This window comes from Vigna unguiculata, chromosome 6 (assembly GCF_004118075.2).
Source record: "Vigna unguiculata cultivar IT97K-499-35 chromosome 6, ASM411807v1, whole genome shotgun sequence".
In the NCBI taxonomy this organism is placed as follows: Eukaryota; Viridiplantae; Streptophyta; class Magnoliopsida; order Fabales; family Fabaceae; genus Vigna; species Vigna unguiculata.
The window spans coordinates 25238570-25255483 of NC_040284.1; the positions used below are offsets into that span (position 1 = coordinate 25238570).

A 16914-nucleotide genomic window follows, 5' to 3' on the forward strand; every position below is an offset into this window, starting at 1 on the left:
AAGTATAAAGTTTATTTGTTGAACTTGTAAACCAGAACCAAGAACAGTGAAATATTACAGGAAGTTTGAAAAGACAAAGAGGGAAGTATTTATGAAGGTAATAGCTACTCAATATCTGCAAACTTATCCGTGTCTACCATTTTGGATTTCAGCTGAATCCAGTGTTCAAGTTCCTATTAATTTCTGCCTTTTTTTTTGTCTTGGCAGTGAAACTTCAAAGTTTCACGAATAACTCAAAATTTGAAGAACTCAGATTTTGAACAATATTGTTGAACTAAAACAAAACCTTCATTTGACAAAATAGACTTTTTTTGTATTTAGGGATTCTTTTAAATTTAAATTTGTAAAAATGGGTTTTGTTGATTTTTTTTTTTGCAAAATAGGGTCAAATCGTCGAGGTGGAGGACGACATTAAAGGTGAAGTCGTCCTCCATCGTGCCGGTTTCTTTTTTTTTTCTAAAAAGCGAAACCGTGCTCTCAGAAGCCGATTTCCATTTACTTTAAAAGTGAAGTCGTCTTTGGGCCTGACGACTTCACTTTTTTTTTTTTTAACATTCAGCTTTATATATATATATATATATATATATATATATATATATATATTTTTTTTAATTATATATTATTTAGTTTTTTTAAAATATTTATTTACAGTAGAGAAACAAAGTGACATCCTCCTTTGCAATTTTTCCGTTAATTTCTTCCGATTTGGTCAAAACGTTCTCTACTTCTTCGTTTGATTTTATAAATTTAGTATTTTATTAAATGATACTTGATAGTTAGTAGACTAACTAAACCACAAATAAAATAAACCTAAACAAATTAAATATTCAAATATAATTATCAAATGATTTTTTAATAATTTTTAATTTGTATTATTTTATCTTTTTAATTTTGTATTAAGATTTAACGACTACGTATTTTAGAATTTTTTAAAACTATTTTTTATATTTTTACTGTAGAGAAATATTTAAAAAATATACATAAAACGTAAAAAAAAAAAAAAAAACCAAAAAGTGAAGTTTCCATGCATAAGGACGACTTCATTTTTAAAGTGAATGAAAATCGGTCTCTCAGAGCATGATTTCATTTTTTGGAAAAGAAAAAGAAACCGGCATGGTAGAGGACGACTTCACTTATAATGTCGACTTGACTCTATTTTGTAAAAAAAAAATTTAACAGACCAACTTTTACAAATTTAAATTTAAAAGAACCCCTAAATACAAAAAAGCCGACAAAATAGGATCCCAATTTTAGTTTCTGGGTGATGTGACTACCAGAAATGATGATGCAAATGAAATGGAAGTCACAGTGATTATCAAATTATCAAATTAAGTGACTTTTATAATGTATGTAGTTAAGTTATTCGAAGTCTACATGACTTTTGTATTTGTAAAATTTAAATACTTTATATTACTTTAATATATTAAAATATGTTAATTATAACATCATGCCAGTGTCAGCTTAATATCATAATGTATATTTCTTCTAAAAGATAAAGGAGAATACTTTTACAACTACAAAATATAAGCATTTATTTTTCCAACATAATAAAAAAAAAACGTAAACTTTATTTGCAACAACAAAGAAAACGTCTATATTGCGCAATGATAACAAAAAAATGATAAATTACTGGTAAAACACACTATTTTATTTATTGCCTTTTCTTAAATATTCACTTCTAAAATCATACTATTCTATCTGTAAAAAACAAACTAAAAACAAAATAATTAGTTATTATATTGATTAGGTTAAAAATTATTAGTATTTAAAATAAATTTTATTATTAATGAAAAATTATAATCAATTTGTGAATTCAAATTTAAATTGATTTTTTCAAAGTTTTTATTGCTTACAATTATTCATTATATTTTTTATTAAAAATAAATACTATTTTAAATATCAATCACTTTTAATTTTTAAAATGATGTCTAAATTATTTAATATAATAACTAATTATTATTGATTTCTAAATCTTTATTGTTATTTAATATTTTTTTCAAAGATATATATATATATATATATATATATATATATATATATATATATATATATATATATATATAGCCTCTTAACTCGTATTTATATTGTCACCATCAATGTATTAATATATTTAAAAGAAACTTTCGTAATCTTGTGATGGATTATAAAAAATTTCTGGATCAGTATATAAAATATTTTGGTCAACAAAAGTTGTAGCTGCATAATACATAATCGGGTCGTTTTTTTTGTGGTATTTAAACTATTATTTTATATGAATTTTAAATCGAATTTATACTTCATAATTAAGTCTGAAATATTTGTGTATGTTAATAAAATACTACTTTATTATCCATTTTTATTTTATTTTATTCAATTACAGTTTTTATTTTTAATATTTGTAACTGTTTAACTGTTTTTTCTTTTATGTCCAAGTCTATTTGGTAACTCAATGATTTGTTGATACAGATGATTATATATATATATATTACTTATGTGGTGCATAATAACATCGTGTTATTTTTCATTTAATAATGAAATGGGGCCAAAAAATTGTTTGATTTAAAAAAAAAAACTCAAAAAATCAAATATTCGATCTAATATCAAATTTGTTTATTCATGGAACTATAGGACCAAAAATAAATTTCATATGAAATGAATGAATTATATTTCGCCTTACATTGTATTTTAACTTGTGAATTTTTTTTTCGAAAAATATCTGCAATCATTATGATAAAAAAGGTCACGAGTTTCCTTTTAAGCAGAACAAAAAATTTAATGAAACTTATTATCTTAAATAATTATGATATTATTTTACACAAATTTGCAAATCTCTCTATATATTCAATTTTCACGAATATTACATTCAACATTTTGCACACACAGTAAAACTAAGCCCTAGAATTTATTACAGGTTTGACTAGAATTATTCTTGTCACTAATATGCATACATGTCCTTTTTATTTGAATTGTTATTATATGTGATATTTTCTTAGTTTATAATTATTGATAATTTAGTGTATTTCATTATTGAATAGGTGGTCCTTTGTGTCTTACAATCTATAGTTGCAACATGTGTGAATAACTAGTATATAATTTTAGAGGTTTCCATCATGTAGTTGTTTGATGAAAGAATATTTGATATATTGAGAAAAACATATGAAGACACAATTCTTCAATATTTCAATAATTGACAACACTTTTAAGAAGGTACTATTATATGTTCCAACAATATTTTTGAATTAAACAAAATTTTTTTATATTATGTTAAAGATGACAACTAACAAGTTCTAAGCAAAATCTAACATAAGAAAAAAAAAAGAGAGAAAGAGAATAAAGATATTTATTAGAACAGAAACACCGACTATTTATATTAGGACAATGATACTTTAATCTATTTTCTTTTCATCTACTTTTAACTTATCACTTCAATCATCATTAGATCATCACATTACAGTACTACAAAAAATAAAAATAGATAATTTAATGATGATTGAAATAGTGAATTAAAAGTGAATCAAAAAAGATATATTAAAATATCATTATCCTTTGTATTATGACGAGACTTTAGAAAAAAAAAAGTCGGTATTCATTTTCTTGTATTATCCTAATGATAACATTAAGGTCAGTAATCTCCTAAATCAAAAATTATGTAAGATATAAACTAAAGATCCCTGTGAGAAGGTTTAAAGTTCAAAGCTCAAAATAAGAAAAAAAGGTTCTAAATATTTTTAGGCTTAAATACCTTTTTGGTTCTTATTTTCGTAGTGTTTGTTGCGGATGGTCCTCATTTTGACAGAATGTTTAAAATGGTCCTCATTTTTACCGAATGTTTAAAATGGTCCTCATTTTCGCAATTCGTGTTTTATTTGGTCCTTTTCTGTAACGCCGTTTAAATCATTAACGGAGCATTGTACATGTGGCACTGTTTGTATTAGGGTGTGTTACGTGTACTGTACAGGCGTGGTAATTAGATATTTGGGGATAAATAAGTGAGCTAGGATTTTGGTAAGGAATGTTTGGGCAGTTGGTGAGTTTTGGCAATCTTGTTCCTCCATTCCCAATTGGTGTTTGCTGCAATCTTCTTCTTACTGCAATCCCATTATATAGGTATTTTAAGGTCCCAATCTTCGTGCACTGTTGGTGGTTCAACGAGAAATGGATTAACCCGAGTTGTAGCTGGCTACGGAGAGATGGCAGCTTTGAGGATGACAAGAACTCCAAAGAATATTGGTAGAACAGTACAATTTGTTTTTATTTTTGTGTTAATAATAAATTGGTTTTAATTTTTGGTTTATTGATTTTCAAAGTGGTGGTTCCAATAATGTGGGCTGCAACTTTTTCAAATGGTGGTGTTGATGAAAAGGATGTCTTCATCATGACACAAATGAGATAGATTAATGATGTGGAGAAGTCATTGAAGGTTGCTGAGAAGAGGCTGCAATTAGTAATATGGTTTACTTGTGTTGTTATTGTATTATTCGTAGTGTTATTGTATGTAATCTTTTAAAGTCCAATCTATTTTGTACTATTGTTAAATGAATAAATGAATTAGTTTGATGTTCAAAATGACATCTTAATTTGAGCATTGAAGTAAGTGATATTGATCTAAGCTTGGGAAAAATTAAATTGATCTAAGTCTGGAAAAAATTAAATTCATAACATTAATTCATCCTCATCAAAATGTACTACATCAATGTTTGACAAAAGTGAAATTGAACGAAGTTTAAGGAAAGTCAAAATACAGTACATCAATAATGAATTCTATATCAGAAATTCCAAAAAATAACTAAGACGTTTGTAACTGCTATCATGGCCTCCTCCTAATCTGTAATTTCATCCTAAACTGCTGAGATGGTTCTTCTGGTGTTGGTAGCGGTGCTGCTTGACTCTCCACTTCATTCCTTGGTGGTTGAGTTGTTTGAGTTTCAACACTTGGTGCATTCTCAACCGTTTCAGCAGTTGGCGCATTCTCAGAAGTTTGGGCATCTGGTGCAGTCTCAGCATGTAATTTAGAAACCATGTAGAACATCACAACAATCAAAAGACAAATAAACCCCAAAATAGAATTACGAAAACCCTAACCCACGAGCAAACACAACCCAGAAAACCCTAAACTCACTTACCTCGTTGATGATGATTAATTGAAAAATTGAAATGAAGAGCGCAACTGCAATCCAATGATGAAAGGTCAAGTATTAGCTACTTCCTCTGCAAATCCGAGTTTAGGAAAGACGAAGATGAAGAAATTTTCCTAATTGTAAAATTTTCCCTAAATTGAAAAATTAACCTTAATTAGCCACCTGTACAGTACACATAATACACCCTAATACAAAATGTGCCACCTGTACAATGCTCCGTTAATGATTTAAACGACGTTACAAAAAAGGACCAAATAAAACATTAATTACGAAAATGAAGACCATGTCAAACATTCGTAAAAATGAGAACCATTTTAAACATTCTATCAAAATGAGGATCATCCGCAACAAACACTACGAAAATGAGGACCAAAAAGATATTTAAGCCATATTTTTATATGAACTAAATAAAAAGAAAATAAATAAATAAGATAGTAAAAAATGACTCTGACCTCTTAACATATGCCAACAACCTTGGGGAGGGAGCAGCATGAAAATGAATTAAAACATGTAAAATAAAAAGAAGGTTAAATTAAAGGGTTAAATATGTTTTTGGTCCTTCAAGTTTCAGCGAAATTTGGAATTAGTCCCTCATCAAAATTTTTGACCAATTTAGTCCTTCATCTTTCAAAATGCGTGAATTTAGTCCTTTTAACCAAATTTTGTTGAGTTTATTTGACGTTTCAATCGCATTTCATGATAGTATTTAAATTATTTACATTGTTTGACACATTTTTGCTTCAATGTTAACTTAAATACTATCATGAAATGCGCTTGAAACATCAGATAAACTTAACAAAATTTGGTTAAAAGGACTAAATTCACACATTTTGAAAGATGAAGGACTAAATTGGTATAAAGTTTTGATGAGGAACTAATTCCAAAATTCACTGAAACTTGAGGGACCAAAAACATATTTAACCCTAAATTAAATGATACCATTTTTTCTACTCACTTTAAATTCATATGAAGAGGTATTGAATATAGACTTCTTTAGGAGTGTGTAAACAAAGTTGTCCAGGACCATTTTTTTTTTATGTTAATTAATTAAGCTTTTTGCACATTGTAAATTTGAATATTTTTAATGAATTTTTATTAGTTTTCTTTATCTATTGAATATTTTAAAATTTTATACTTTTTAACTGAGTTTTCAGTGTTTTAATTTTTGTTGATTGACGTAATTGTTGTCTTATCAAAATTATTTTATCTGTTTATGTTTATATTTTAAAATGTGAAATTTTGTAATTAATATAAAATGATGTTGTATTTGTTATAAAAATTATAAATAATTTTTACTATTTTAGTTAAAAAATGTATTTCATAACAAGAAATGGTCACCATAATAATCGTAAAATAATATTGCTCTTAATATAAAATTTAAAAATAAATTTTATCATTTTCATTAAAAATATGTTGCATAACAAGATATCGTCATCGATATGAATTATTGTAAAATATGAAACATAATATTTTTATTTAAAATAATAAAATTTATTTATTCTTTTATATAAACGTAATTATTATTTTCTTTTTATATAAAATCCAATGGGATAAAAGGATGGATTTATTGGACCAAACAATTCAAGGCTCTCATTAAATAAGGAAGACTATTTTACGCATTGATTGTAGTTGTACGATGTTGGTTCGGTGATTTTGCATTATCTCAACTCAATTCATCCTAATCCTACCTCTACCACCTTATCATTAATTCACTTTTTTATTTATTTATTTTTCTCATATTCAAGGACCTTCCAGTTACAACTCACATATAACCATTGTTTCTCTGTTTATTTTTCTGCACAGATGAAACTTTTATATGCCATGCCATGGATTCATATATGGTTCCTCCACTTGTATACGTACTTCCATACACCATTTTACTTTTAGTTATTATTACACTCTCGTACACACTCCTTTTCATATATTTTACATTTTCTCAATATCCTTTTATTATATTTGTTATTGTACCGTCAAACTTATAAACTTTCTCTTCTTTAAGGGTTATTTGATCTTTTCGAGAAGGTAAATTAAAAATTGTATAATTTTTCATTTATTTTTTGACACGTAGCGATGATAACGGGACGGAGTGGGTACGTGTATTATGATCTTATTTTCATCCCTATAATAAAAATAAATCTTCATCCTTAATCTCAAACTCAGCGGGTATACAACTTTTTTTATTTATCTTCATCCCCACTGAGTAACGAGTATATTCTTATATTCATACTTATGCTCATTTTTTCACATTTCCAAATATCAATTAAATAATTATTATAAAAATTTTAAAAATCACATCAAAGGAATCATGATACTATCAAAATATTCAATATTAAAACGTCATACTCTTTTTTCTTTTCATGATGTTGAATATTAAAAAAAATATTGTAATAATATAAATTTCAAATTAAAGTATCAAATAACAACTAGAGAAACTTCAAATAATTATATAAAACTAAATAATTACACATTACTAAATTTTGATAATAACCAAAATATTTATTAATTTTACAAACGATTAGTAGTTTCATTTGCATTCGATCCATTTACACATAGAAAATAAATAAAATATTATATATGATATAATAATTAAAATTAAAAATTTTAATTACTAAAATATAATGTACCTTATTCATCAGATTCATTTTCACTCGTGAGAACATTTTTTTCTTTTAATTTTTTAACTCCTACAAACACCAAATGTATAATATTAAATGAGAATTCATAAAAAAATACTAATAATAAATATTAATAAATTTGAGTAACTTACATAGATGATTTGAATTACATATCATACTTCTTGTACACATCAAAACCTCTATAGTAATATTGATGAAGTTGACTGCAGTGAGAAGTTAATATCTAACCATGAGTACTAAAAGTACAAATAAAAAAATTAAATTAATAATAATTCAAATTTAAACATAGATGCTTCATCTTTTGATCTTGAATTGAATTAAGGGTCTTTGAGGGGATTCCCGTTAAAATGGAGATGAATTCAAGTGATACCCACGGATACGGATTTATTTGTCATATCTGTTGACACGGTAACGAGATAATAAAAAACTTGTGTATAAATAAAAATCCGAGATACAATATAAGAAAAGATGGCATCCTTTGATTTTATTGATGGTGAATGTCTTCGTTAATAATTTAGAGTTAAGTATGTTTTCAATTTTTTTTGTGAAAATAAAACTTGTTTATTATGAATTTTTGAATCATTTTAGTTTTCAAACTAAAAAATACATGAATATAGTTATTTTAATCTAATTATATTAAAAAAAATTACATATAAAACGTGTTTCATACTAGTATTTGGACTGTTTACACTCTTTGATATGTTTTTGCTTTAATGTTTATTGTATCAGTATTTAAGTTATTTATACCGATTGATATATTTTAATTCTAATGTTTACATAAAAACATGTTTAATATGTAAAAGAATAATATAATAATATAATTAGGTTAAAAAAATTATATTTATTTATTTTTAGAACTAACTTTTCATATGATCAGGGCCAAATGTATTATTTATGAATAAAATAATTAAATATTCTTTAAATAATAAAAGTTATTATAATTATTTATTCATTTTATAAGTTGTAAATTAAATATAAATTTAAGGGTACATAAATCCTTTAAGGAAAGTTTTTGTTGATTATTTTCTGAAAGGCTATTGAATAAAAGGTAGGAATGGCAACTACTTATATTTTCAATTTGGTTCAATTTTGATAAGGATTTTTTTAATATACATCATATTTGAGTTTTTTAAATTTGATTTGAATATAGAAATAAGTATGTATATATTTGTTTTGTTTCTACATATGTTTAGATATTAAGTTTTATTTTAAATTACTAAATTAATTTTTTTACATTAAATATTTTAGTTCTATTTTAGAATATGCATTTGATTATTTTTATACTTTTAGATAATTATTTTATATTTAATTAATTATTATTTTTCATTCTGATGTAATATTTGTGTAACTGTAAATTATTTTATATATTTAACTATGGAGAAAATAAAATGTATATTTATACTTAATTCTTGATAATATAATACTTCTTCATTGTAATTTTAATTTATTTATAAAAATTATTTAATTAATTTTTAAGGATGGTTACAACGATTAAATAAAAATTTGATACCAATTAAATAAGAAATGAGAATGAAAATAAATTTTACTTTGAAAATAAAAATTAAAAAATTAGACTTTTAATATTATTTTTTACATTAAAACGTAATTTATTTTCAAACAATTTAAAATTAGAAAAAAATATTAAGTCCTGATAATCGTCTCACTATCTACAAAATAAATTTTAAATATTTATGCAAGACCATATATATTTTATTTTTATTCTAAAAATTTCATAATAAGTCTAGACTCAAATATTCAACTATCACAAATAATTTCAAAAGAAGAAAATATAATGGAAATATGTTTTAGTCTTAACATTAATTTAAACATAAATTATTGTTCTAAAAGATTCACGTATGTGAATCCACTTTTTTACCTGTGTAAACTTTTTTTATATATGATAATAAAAAACAATTAAATTATAATTATTATTATAATTATAATTATAAAAATAAATATAAATATTTTTTGTAATTTTATTATGAAATTTTTTTATGTATTTTGTAGATAATTTTTTATTTAAAAAAATATTAAGTTCAAATAAAAAAACGGTTAAGTTTAAATGTCATTCAAAAAATAATATTGATAAAGTAATTATTTTAGTTTTAAAAATATATTTAAAGAGGCAAATTGAAAAATAAATTGTGGAGATGCAAATCTCTTTTATATATATAAGTATTGATAATAACACTTTAAATAAAAGAAAAACTAAAAAGAAATTAATATCTCACGAAAAAAATGAAAATAAAATACAATTATCTATACAGTAAAGAATTTTAGAAAACTGCACATTTAAAAAGAAAAAAAATGTCAATATATTTTCAAAATGTATATTAAAAGGAAATAAACTAATTTTTAAATTTGAAACAAACAAATAAGCATCATTTGAATTAGTTATTTTATAAGAAATCTTAAACAAAAAAAAATGTAATAAAATTTAAAATTGTATAAATTAAAAAGAAAAAAAAAAGTCTCCCATCATCACCCTTGCAAGTGGATCTTGTGTATTACTTACTACTTATACGGCGGAGAATAAATAAGAAAGGGTAATCTATTCTCACTATCAATAAAGGTTCTCAGCACAGTTTAGAGTAAATTTCTCCTCATATATTTTTTTAGTCAAATGGGATTAGGTTATTTTTAAGACACCACTTCATAAACTCGCTTATTGTTGACAATATGTAAAAATTAATTAATGGATGACCAACATGCTTTCAACTATATCCTTTCAAAATTAAATACTTAAAAAAAAAGAAAAGAAAAATTATCTACCTATCATAATAATTAAATGAACCATGTCTAATTTAATGTTAATTATACAGTTAACTAAAAAAAGTTTAAATTTTTTATTGTTGAGTTCAGATTATTTTTTATCCTTTAACTAAAGAGATGGTCTTTTTAACCCCATAATCTGAAGAAAAAAAATTAACTATAGCATTATCAAAATTAATTGTTTCAATATCCACTGTGGTTCGTAGACCGTAACCAAGACGTGTATTGGGAGTATACGAGTATAATCACAAAAAGGGGTTGCTATTAAGGACATCTTTACAAAGAGAAAATTTTCAATTTACAAAAAGTACCATGAAAAACTACAAAATATTAACTGTTCCAATTATATTTTCTAAGCATCACTAATTTACTATGATATAAAGAAAATATTAATTGTTCGCACTAGCAAAGAGTTCGAAACCATACATAATTTCCAAAAACAGGAAAGATTAGATTGAGAGAAGAAAATAAAACTAAGCTGTGGCAAGTGCATAATTATTATAAGTGAAGTTACTCAGATATTTTCTTTTCAACGTGTGGATTTAATTATAAGCTGCATACCACAGAACAAAATTATTGCATTTTGAATGCTATATCATAAAATTAGCAAAACGTATAAAGATCATATTAAAAGTTTAACATAGAAGCAGGGAGAAAAGTCATGAATGCTATAAATTAGGTCAATCTTTGTCACGGGACAGAAATCGAAGAACGAATTATGAGTTTAAGACTGAACGAAAAAAAAAAAAAGAAAGAACGGGAATTTAGTAAAAAAAGCACTTGCTAATAATCTTGATCACAGCTAAGTAATATGATTAAACGTAAGTACGTAGGGTATAGTACGTGGGTTTGACAATCATACCGAAATGTTAACATAAATTGGGCATTAAATGTGATTTGGCAATATTATGATGAAGCCAGTGCCTCTTACACTGACACATTGGCCTTGTTTATGTTCATAATAACCTCATATCATTATCAATCACATAATCAGCAAAAAAAAAATTATATCATTATCAATCGAACCATAATCCCACCCACCAAAACCAAAAGCCGAAACATTCACCCAATTCTCGTGCCACACTCCCCCATGTGAAGCTGTGAGCAACCAAATAAGGCAGGGACACATTCGTCACTGCACCCACAACATCATCTTCTTCATCTACACACACTTTTATATGCTCCACTCAATGCCGTGCCTCTCACGTTCTTTCCATGCTTTCGATTCAATTACTTAATTTCAATTTCACACTTCTTTCTCAATATAGCTCCCAACATGCTTGTTAAAATGTATAAGTCAAGTCGTTTTTATGTTTCTTGTATTATTATTATTATTATAACTTTATCTCCCATTTTTTAGCAAGTTAAATTGAAGGACGAATTTTTACTTTATTTTTGAATCTGTCAAGTTAAAGACCAGTGTCGTCGCGTTAATTTCAATGTTCTTAGTGTGTCTTCGTCAAACCTTCAACCGCGAGTCATGAATGAAAGAAGAAAAACAAAAATAGAGATTAACGTAATTTGACCACGATCGTAGATATTTTCAGCAACACTTGTCACATTACAGCAGAGACCGCGAAGGAGAAAGAAAAAAGAAGAAGATATTGCTGTGTATACTTTTGATCCAGCTCATCTAAAAAGACGCTTTAAAAGATAAAAATGCATGCATACCGTTTGAAATCACTAGAAACATAAAGAATTAATTGATTTTATTAAAATATCAGATATCCATAATTTTTTTTTTTTTGAAAGCCTATAACATTCGAAAAATTGATTAATAAAAATGAAAAGTGGTTCAAAAAAGTTTGAAGCGAAGACTCCGCGCGTAGTCATGTATGAAACATGGCATCCATAATTAATTGCATGCTGGGTCTTTACGTCGAAAGAGTAATCTGGTCCCTTAAAGTCTCAAAACCCTTTATGAATCTGCGAGGGTACTTACGTAATCTCATCCACCACCCCCTTTAGCGTCTCATCAACCTTATAAATCTCCGACACACCAAAACGCATGCCACTCAACACACTGTGAATGGACCATCAACCCTGCCCCGATGACGATCTAACCGCCGCCACCACCGCCACCGCGAGGTCCGGCACGCGCCACCCCGTCTACCGCGGCGTCCGCAAGCGCCGCTGGGGAAAATGGGTCTCCGAAATTCGGGAGCCGCGCAAAAAGAACCGCATATGGTTGGGGTCTTTTCCGATGCCAGAGATGGCGGCTCGAGCGTACGACGTCGCAGCGTACTGCCTCAAGGGTCGGAAGGCGCAGCTCAACTTCCCCGACGAGGTGGACTCCCTGCCGCTTCCGCCGTCCCGCACGGCCAGGGACATTCAGGCCGCGGCGGCCCAGGCGGCGCGCATGATGAAAGCGGCTGGCAGTGACGTGAAAAGCAGCATTGCCGATGATGACGGAGACAGCGGCGGCGACGATTTTTGGGGCGAGATTGAGTTGCCGGAGCTGATGGACGGCGAGTGCTGCTGGGGCTGCCCCGGGGGATCCTCGTGGATCACCTCCGGCGACATCGCCGATTGGACGGAGGAGGAGCTTTCGCCGCAGCAACCGTCGTTCCTGGCGTGTCTATAATCTGTATCTGTATTAATGGTGTTCAGGGTTTGGTATGTTTCTTATTTATAAATTTATAAATATGTTACTATCAGTATTACTACATCGTATATGCCAACTGTTCCTGTTGTCATAAACAATAATAATTATTATCATCAGTAGTAGTATTAATATATTTTCATTGAAACTTGTCTTTTCTTATCATTAACTGCTTCCCTGTATTTGGATTGGTACATAATTGGTAAAAAGAAGAGCTTTGGGTTTTTCTTGAATGAGTTTTAATGGAAAAGGTTAACTGGTTCAAGAGTCTTGCACTTTTTAATCGTTTGAGATTTCGAGTGACAAAGAAAAACTCAACCCGCATTAACTAATCATGGGAATACATAAACAATGTTTTATAAAAATCGGTGTTAAAGCTTCTGAGCTCTTTTCTAATTTCCAATTTTCCATAGCAGAATGTCTTCAACCAAAAATGAGTTATGACAGTGATGGATTGGTTCATATTTGAAAATGTAATCACAAGAACATGTTAATAAATGATAACGTAACCCTACATATATAACACATTGCTTCCTTCATTTCATTCATCCTTAAGTTCTTTTACTAATTTTTCGTACACTAGTTTTCATAGTATTAATTGATTATAAATATGATTATTTATTATTACAATGTGTATTTTTGGAAATCGTGATTATAAACTCTAAACCGCAATCTCAATTTTAGTGTTTTTCCGTGTTTCTATCAAAATGTCCACATCACGCGCAATGATTTATTTTAAAAGGACGCCCTAATTGTGTATAATGCCAAATGGTGGTTGTATATCGCAATAAACAAGTGGTGCAATATACACCTCACATCAAGCATTTATAAGAAAATAATCATTTTCAAACTTTTTTTTTCCCATTTGCATCTCTTTATTAAAATCCCCATCTTATATTATAGTTTTCTCTCTTGGTGATAACACATTATAAAGAAGGTATTTGAAGTTTATTCTTCTACGTGTGTGTATCGTATTCTGAATATCTTTGATTCAATTTTTTTTCTTCTGTTCTGTGATAATAAAATTACATGGAGTTCTCGTAAATGTTTGATGTGGGAAATAATTGTGGCAAATTATTCCGAGAAAACATTTAGTATTTTTTTAAGTTCTTGAGAATGTTGTTTTAATAGTTATATCAAAAACACTCGTACGTAGGTGGTTGAGTTCCAAGTAATGAATATAACACCAGAGATAATAAATAGAGATAACCATTTATGGTTTCATGCTAACTAATGACATTGTACAAGTTATACCAATCTGAAATGAATATATAAAATATTAGGAGTATATCAAATTTATATATCTCAAAAGTAAAAAGTTATTTTGGCACCACCGTTTCCAAATAATTACCATTTGACATTATTTTTTTTAATAAAATATTATTTAAATAAAATATTAATTTATATGAGTATCAAATAGTAATATTTGTGTCAAACTACCGCAGTTCATCTCAAAATTCTCAAAATTGTATAAACACTAACCAGACGTTAACACTATGATCGAAGTTTGGAACATCTTCCCCGTTTTGAGCTATGCTCGCAGAAGAGATACACTTATGATTTAAGCATTTGCATAAAAGAACAATATGCAGAACAAAATGAGGACAACGACAAATTCTTGGAAATATATGATCCGTGGTTCTTCTTGTTTTTTATTTTGTCGGAGTAAGCACGTATGACAAAATAATGTTTATAAACACATTTTTGTACAGCAATTAAACAAAATGTCATAACTGAGAAAAAGCATAACATTTTAGAAAAGTTTGTGAGACAGAATTGATTCAATGTCAGGTATATATAGTCCAAGAGATTCCAAAATTTATTCAATGACTCGGTAAATGTATGACCAGTACTAACTTTACCAGTAATAATTTTAGTTTAAGTTATCTACAACAGTCTGCCTAAATTTAATCATTTTGTATTTCAATAAAGAATAATATAATTTTGAGAGTAAATTATAGTAACTACTCTTTTAAGTTTTATAAAGCATTGCAACATATACTATAAGGAAAGTTTTAGATATTCAAAAAGCTAGTAATAATAATGTAATTTTACGAAATCTTGGAATACCTATTGCAATTTAATTTAAATATATTTTTAATCCTTAAAGTGTTTGTTTATTTATGGGTATTTTTACTATTATAATTTTTACTTTTATAAATAATTCAAGTCTGATATTTCAACGCTCATTGATTAAAAAACATAATTTCTATACTTTTAAAAAAAGAATAAAGAAATATAATAACTCAGATAATATTTTTATATTTCCAAAATAAAATAAAAAATATTTTTTTATTATTTTAAAAATACATGTTTTATATTATTATTTGTACTAAATATGTTTTATCCTATCAAAACATCTTTAAAACTACGTTTTTCCCACACTTTCCCGTCTTTAGTATTTAATTTTAATTTTCATATTTAGATAAAATACTTTAATTATCATTAAATAAAAAATTACTATTTTAGTCTTACATACATTGATAAAAAAAATTACTACAAATTTGAATTAAAAGTATTCATTTGACCTATCTAAAAAAATCCAATCAAGAAAACTGTAACACACTTATACGAACTAAAAAATATACTTATGACTTATATAAATAGATAAAAAAAATTCCATACAATAATCTGAAATAAAAATAATAATCCATGTTAATATCATCTGGCAAAAAAATTAATTTACATCAATAATAGATTCATTAAATTAATACAAAAAAAAATTGTATATTAGCTTCAACTGATAAATTTGATTTCTATCAATTATAGAGAAGTTTAATTCACACTAATTAAAAAATCTTGGCTGGAATCAGTTGGAAAACACCAATGTCAATTTTAATTAATAAATGATATTGATTGAAAAATAATTCTAACCTATTTGATTCACATAGTTTGAAAACAACTTTAAATATCATAAATGGAAAGAAGTATATGTTATCGTTAATCGGGAAGATTCGCTTTTGATAACAATATTATTGATGTTCAAAACGATATTATTTATGAATTGAACTTACTGAAAAAAGTACTATTCATTTCAATATAAAATAAACTGTTCCAAACATCAATAAAAAACAATTAAAAGTAAATTAAGCAAACATAGTTTAAAAAATGCGGATTAGAGAGAGGAGAGAAAAAAAAATCAAATTCTTATTATTTTTAACTGAAATTTGAAATTATCAAATTTTAAATAATTAAATTGGTCTAGTAAATTTATAAAATTTCAATTAATTTTTTTCAAAAATATTTATTCAAACAACTTATAAAATATTTCCATTTTTTATAAAAAATTATGCCTTCTGGAAAATTGTCACCTAGAGTGTAAGTAATATTAACTCATTTTCATAAAAAATGAATAATATATCATTGTCATGTTTTTAAAAAAGTTCTTAATTCAATTACTGGATTAAATATAACTTTAATATATGTAATTATAACCATAGTTATGTAATTTACTTTGTCCTTATAATTTTTAAAATTTTATTATGGTCCCTCACTGTTACATAAATACCGACGATTATGTAATCAAATATCATGTCAATATATACTTATAGAATCGCGTGAGACTTAAAAACAAAAACAGCATATTTACAAAGCTTAAAACAAAAAATTAATTACAAAAATAATATATTGTTTAGAAAGAGAAGTAAAAGGATAAATATAAGTAATTTACTCCAAAGATAAAATTTGTTAAAATTGTTCACTTTTATAAGTAATTTAATGAAAGATATTTTTAATTATGCATTATAACGGTTATGAGATTGGGATGGCTGTTTTCATAACAAAAAGA

At 26.5% G+C, this 16914-nt stretch overlaps 1 protein-coding gene across 1 annotated transcript; it reads left to right on the forward strand.

Moving 5' to 3' along the window:
* Positions 1-12296: 12296 nt before the first annotated feature.
* On the forward strand, positions 12297-13323 carry LOC114189002 (ethylene-responsive transcription factor ERF023). Its single transcript, XM_028077696.1, has one exon. The coding sequence runs from the start codon at positions 12555-12557 to the stop codon at positions 13107-13109; it is 555 nt and encodes a 184-aa protein (XP_027933497.1). The 5' UTR covers positions 12297-12554; the 3' UTR covers positions 13110-13323.
* Positions 13324-16914: the final 3591 nt, after the last annotated feature.

Bases quoted from the DNA above. Each gene is read 5' to 3' on its own strand.
- LOC114189002 (XM_028077696.1), top strand. From the start codon at position 12,555: ATGGACCATCAACCCTGCCCCGATGACGATCTAACCGCCGCCACCACC.